General features: G+C 54.5%; 1 protein-coding gene across 1 annotated transcript in view; it reads left to right on the top strand.

Moving 5' to 3' along the window:
- Positions 1 to 1,487: 1,487 nt before the first annotated feature.
- The window catches only part of LOC137421118 (serine/threonine-protein kinase 10-like), a 212,917-nt gene continuing 208,404 nt past the window's right edge, over positions 1,488 to 6,000 (top strand). The window contains exon 1 of the mRNA XM_068106852.2: positions 1,488 to 1,997. Within this exon, the coding sequence (XP_067962953.2) occupies positions 1,851 to 1,997 (147 nt within the window). The 5' untranslated portion in view covers positions 1,488 to 1,850. The remainder of the gene's footprint in view (positions 1,998 to 6,000) is intronic.

The raw sequence follows: 6,000 nt of genomic DNA, 5'->3' as shown, positions 1-6,000 counted from the left end.
ATCTGCCCTCCCCACTGCCTGCCATTCCTACACCCTCACCACTGCCAACCCTTCCTACACCCTCACCACTATCTGCCCTTCCTACACCCTCACCACTATCTGCCCTTCCTACACCCTCACCACTAGCTGCCCTTCCTACACCCTCACCACTATCTGCCCTCCCCACTGCCTGCCATTCCTATGCCCTCACCACTGCCTGCCCTTCCTACACCCTCACCACTATCTGCCCTTCCTACACCCTCACCACTATCTGCCCTTCCTACACCCTCACCACTATCTGCCCTTCCTACACCCTTACCACTATCTGCCCTTCCTACACCCTCACCACTGCCTGCCCTTCCTACACCCTCACCACTGCCTGCCCTTCCTACACCCTCACCACTGCCTCCCCTTCCTACACCCTCACCACTATCTGCCCTTCCTACACCCTCACCACTATCTGCCCCTCCTACACCCTCACCACTATCTGCCCCTCCTACACCCTCACCACTATCTGCCCCTCCTACACCCTCACCACTGCCTGCCATTCCTATGCCCTCACCACTGCCTGCCCTTCCTACACTCTCACCACTGCCTGCCCTTCCTACGCCCTCACCACTGCTTGCCCTTCCTACACCCTCACCACTGCTTGCCCTTCCTACGCCCTCACCACTGCTTGCCCTTCCTACGCCCTCACCACTGCTTGCCCTTCCTACGCCCTCACCACTGCTTGCCCTTCCTACGCCCTCACCACTGCTTGCCCTTCCTACGCCCTCAACACTGCTTGCCCTTTCTACGCCCTCACCAATGCCTGACCTCACTACTACATGCCCTCGGTAGTCGCTACCCCATCACCACTGCCTGCTCTCACTATCCCCTCAACACTGCCTGCCATCGCCACTTCCTGCCTTCACTACCCCTTAATAAGGTTCCGTATTCAAAAGATGAACAAATGGTGAGGCCCTTGCCTGGGGCGTCATTTGATCAAGGACCGGCTCTGGTCTTCCGTCTGATTCGGGCGGGCTTCGACCCGCAAACTTCCTGTCGGAGACCATTTCCTAACCGTGTTTCGTAAACTGAGAGCGGACGCTCATTATGAGTATGACCAAGACCATGATGCCACCAAGTCTGGTCACAAAATAATAAATGGCAGGACGGCTTCGACTTCGACAGAACGTTTAAGCTTTGAACTACGTATTTTTAAATCAACTAGAACTTATCTACGCTCAACATCTTAATACTCATTTATTAAATGGTTACAATCGTAACTACGATGAAAAATGGATAAGTTTCTAATCGATATAACGCCATAGATTGGGAGCATCTATTATTGCGGTGTATTAGTTTATACGCACTTCGCAACGCTGTTTTGTTCGTAGCAGCTTTTTTGTCAGCGTTCTAGTTGATTATCAAATAAGAGTTAGGACAATTACAATATATTTATTCTGTTATAAACCGCTCAATACGAAAACAAATGAAGACGATTTGCACAAAAAATAGCTAAAGAAGAAGAATTTTGTAAAAAAAATTAAAAAATGCAGTGAGTGGAATCGGAAAAAGCATGTGGCTGGACGAGTTGTGCTGCGGGCGGGGTGTTTTTGCCTGCGGTCGGAGGTGCGGGAGCGGGTTTCAGACCCAGACCCATAACCGGCGCCGAGGACAAACCTGTTACTGATCTAAATATTATCGTTTCAGTTCTTTACTTCTTTAACTCACATTCTCGTTTTACTTCACGATCGGCGCTGCACCTCGGTGCCGGCACAGAGCGGCTCCTGTGGGACTAAAGTTTCGCGTCAGACGCCTTCAGAGCTTGAGCTGAAGTAACAACACCTGCTAAAAGGACGAGACAGACACCTTGTAGTGGTGGCGGGATGTCTTACTTCAGGAAGATCTTCAAGCTTGGCTCCGAGCGCAGGAAACCCAAGGAGTACGAGCACGTACGGAGGCACGCGAACCCCAACGATGAGTGGTCCATCGTGGGGGAGCTCGGGGACGGCGCTTTCGGGACGGTGTACAAGGTACGAGGAAAACTTTCGCACGTGCACACCATCGGTACCCCTATGCAGGTGTAAGCCTTTCTCTCGGAGTTCCTTCATTTTTATCAGCAATGGCAGCCCATGTATACATACCTACTGTACTCTATTAAGGAGTGATTTGGTATTTTAGAATCGAGGTTTGTTGCTGATAGATTCAATACTGTCCACTCCTTAACCTCCACACCTCTTCAGACGACATCTGTTCACACCACACATATTCACGCCACACATATTCACGCCACACATATTCACGCCACACCTATTCACGCCACACCTATTCACGCCACACCTGTTCATACCACTCCACACCTGTCCACTCCACACCTGTCCATGCCACACGACTCCGCACCTGTCCACACCACACCTGCCCACTCCATACCACACCTGCCCACCCCATACCACACCTGCCCACCCCATACCACACCTGCCTACTCCATACCACACCTGTCTACTCCATACCACACCTGTCTACTCCATACCACACCTGTCTACTCCATACCACACCTGTCTACTCCATACCACACCTGTCTACTCCATACCACACCTGTCTACTCCATACCACACCTGTCTACTCCATACCACACCTGTCTACTCCATACCACACCTGTCTACTCCATACCACACCTGTCTACTCCATACCACACCTGTCTACTCCATACCACACCTGTCTACTCCATACCACACCTGTCTACTCCATACCACACCTGTCTACTCCATACCACACCTGTCTACTCCATACCACACCTGTCTACTCCATACCACACCTGTCTACTCCATACCACACCTGTCTACTCCATACCACACCTGTCTACTCCATACCACACCTGTCTACTCCATACCACACCTGTCTACTCCATACCACACCTGTCTACTCCATACCACACCTGTCTACTCCATACCACACCTGTCTACTCCATACCACACCTGTCTACTCCATACCACACCTGTCTACTCCATACCACACCTGTCTACTCCATACCACACCTGTCTACTCCATACCACACCTGTCTACTCCATACCACACCTGTCTACTCCATACCACACCTGTCTACTCCATACCACACCTGTCTACTCCATACCACCACACCTGTCTACTCCATACCACCACACCTGTCTACTCCATACCACCACACCTGTCTACTCCATACCACCACACCTGTCTACTCCATACCACCACACCTGTCTACTCCATACCACCACACCTGTCTACTCCATACCACCACACCTGTCTACTCCATACCACCACACCTGTCTACTCCATACCACCACACCTGTCTACTCCATACCACACCTGTCTACTCCATACCACACCTGTCTACTCCATACCACACCTGTCTACTCCATACCACACCTGTCTACTCCATACCACACCTGTCTACTCCATACCACACCTGTCTACTCCATACCACACCTGTCTACTCCATACCACACCTGTCTACTCCATACCACACCTGTCTACTCCATACAACACCTGTCTACTCCATACCACACCTGTCTACTCCATACCACACCTGTCTACTCCATACCACACCTGTCTACTCCATACCACACCTGTCTACTCCATACCACACCTGTCTACTCCATACCACACCTGTCTACTCCATACCACACCTGTCTACTCCATACCACACCTGTCTACTCCATACCACTCCTGTCTACTCCATACCACACCTGCCCACTCCATACCACACCTGCCCACTCCATACCACACCTGCCCACTCCATACCACACCTGCCCACTCCATACCACACCTGCCCACTCCATACCACACCTGCCCACTCCATACCACACCTGCCCACTCCATACCACACCTGCCCACTCCATACCACACCTGCCCACTCCATACCACACCTGCCCACTCCATACCACACCTGCCCACTCCATACCACACCTGCCCACTCCATACCACACCTGCCCACTCCATACCACACCTGCCCACTCCATACCACACCTGCCCACTCCATACCACACCTGCCCACTCCATACCACACCTGCCCACTCCATACCACACCTGCCCACTCCATACCACACCTGCCCACTCCATACCACACCTGCCCACTCCATACCACACCTGCCCACTCCATACCACACCTGCCCACTCCATACCACACCTGCCCACTCCATACCACACCTGCCCACTCCATACCACACCTGCCCACTCCATACCACACCTGCCCACTCCATACCACACCTGCCCACTCCATACCACACCTGCCCACTCCATACCACACCTGCCCACTCCATACCACACCTGCCCACTCCATACCACACCTGCCCACTCCATACCACACCTGCCCACTCCATACCACACCTGCCCACTCCATACCACACCTGCCCACTCCATACCACACCTGCCCACTCCATACCACACCTGCCCACTCCATACCACACCTGCCCACTCCATACCACACCTGCCCACTCCATACCACACCTGCCCACTCCATACCACACCTGCCCACTCCATACCACACCTGCCCACTCCATACCACACCTGCCCACTCCATACCACACCTGCCCACTCCATACCACACCTGCCCACTCCATACCACACCTGCCCACTCCATACCACACCTGCCCACTCCATACCACACCTGCCCACTCCATACCACACCTGCCCACTCCATACCACACCTGCCCACTCCATACCACACCTGCCCACTCCATACCACACCTGCCCACTCCATACCACACCTGCCCACTCCATACCACACCTGCCCACTCCATACCACACCTGCCCACTCCATACCACACCTGCCCACTCCATACCACACCTGCCCACTCCATACCACACCTGCCCACTCCATACCACACCTGCCCACTCCATACCACACCTGCCCACTCCATACCACACCTGCCCACTCCATACCACACCTGCCCACTCCATACCACACCTGCCCACTCCATACCACACCTGCCCACTCCATACCACACCTGCCCACTCCATACCACACCTGCCCACTCCATACCACACCTGCCCACTCCATACCACACCTGCCCACTCCATACCACACCTGCCCACTCCATACCACACCTGCCCACTCCATACCACACCTGCCCACTCCATACCACACCTGCCCACTCCATACCACACCTGCCCACTCCATACCACACCTGCCCACTCCATACCACACCTGCCCACTCCATACCACACCTGCCCACTCCATACCACACCTGCCCACTCCATACCACACCTGCCCACTCCATACCACACCTGCCCACTCCATACCACACCTGCCCACTCCATACCACACCTGCCCACTCCATACCACACCTGCCCACTCCATACCACACCTGCCCACTCCATACCACACCTGCCCACTCCATACCACACCTGCCCACTCCATACCACACCTGCCCACTCCATACCACACCTGCCCACTCCATACCACACCTGCCCACTCCATACCACACCTGCCCACTCCATACCACACCTGCCCACTCCATACCACACCTGCCCACTCCATACCACACCTGCCCACTCCATACCACACCTGCCCACTCCATACCACACCTGCCCACTCCATACCACACCTGCCCACTCCATACCACACCTGCCCACTCCATACCACACCTGCCCACTCCATACCACACCTGCCCACTCCATACCACACCTGCCCACTCCATACCACACCTGCCCACTCCATACCACACCTGCCCACTCCATACCACACCTGCCCACTCCATACCACACCTGCCCACTCCATACCACACCTGCCCACTCCATACCACACCTGCCCACTCCATACCACACCTGCCCACTCCATACCACACCTGCCCACTCCATACCACACCTGCCCACTCCATACCACACCTGCCCACTCCATACCACACCTGCCCACTCCATACCACACCTGCCCACTCCATACCACACCTGCCCACTCCATACCACACCTGCCCACTCCATACCACACCTGCCCACTCCATACCACACCTGTCCACTCCATACCACATCTGTCCACTCCACACCTGTCCACTCCACACCTGT

Source organism: Myxine glutinosa, chromosome 2, assembly GCF_964187855.1.
Source record: "Myxine glutinosa chromosome 2, kmMyxGlut1.1, whole genome shotgun sequence".
NCBI classification, from domain to species: domain Eukaryota; kingdom Metazoa; phylum Chordata; class Myxini; order Myxiniformes; family Myxinidae; genus Myxine; species Myxine glutinosa.
The sequence above is the reverse complement of the archived record's forward strand: the minus strand, read 5'-3'. Positions and strand labels throughout refer to the sequence as shown.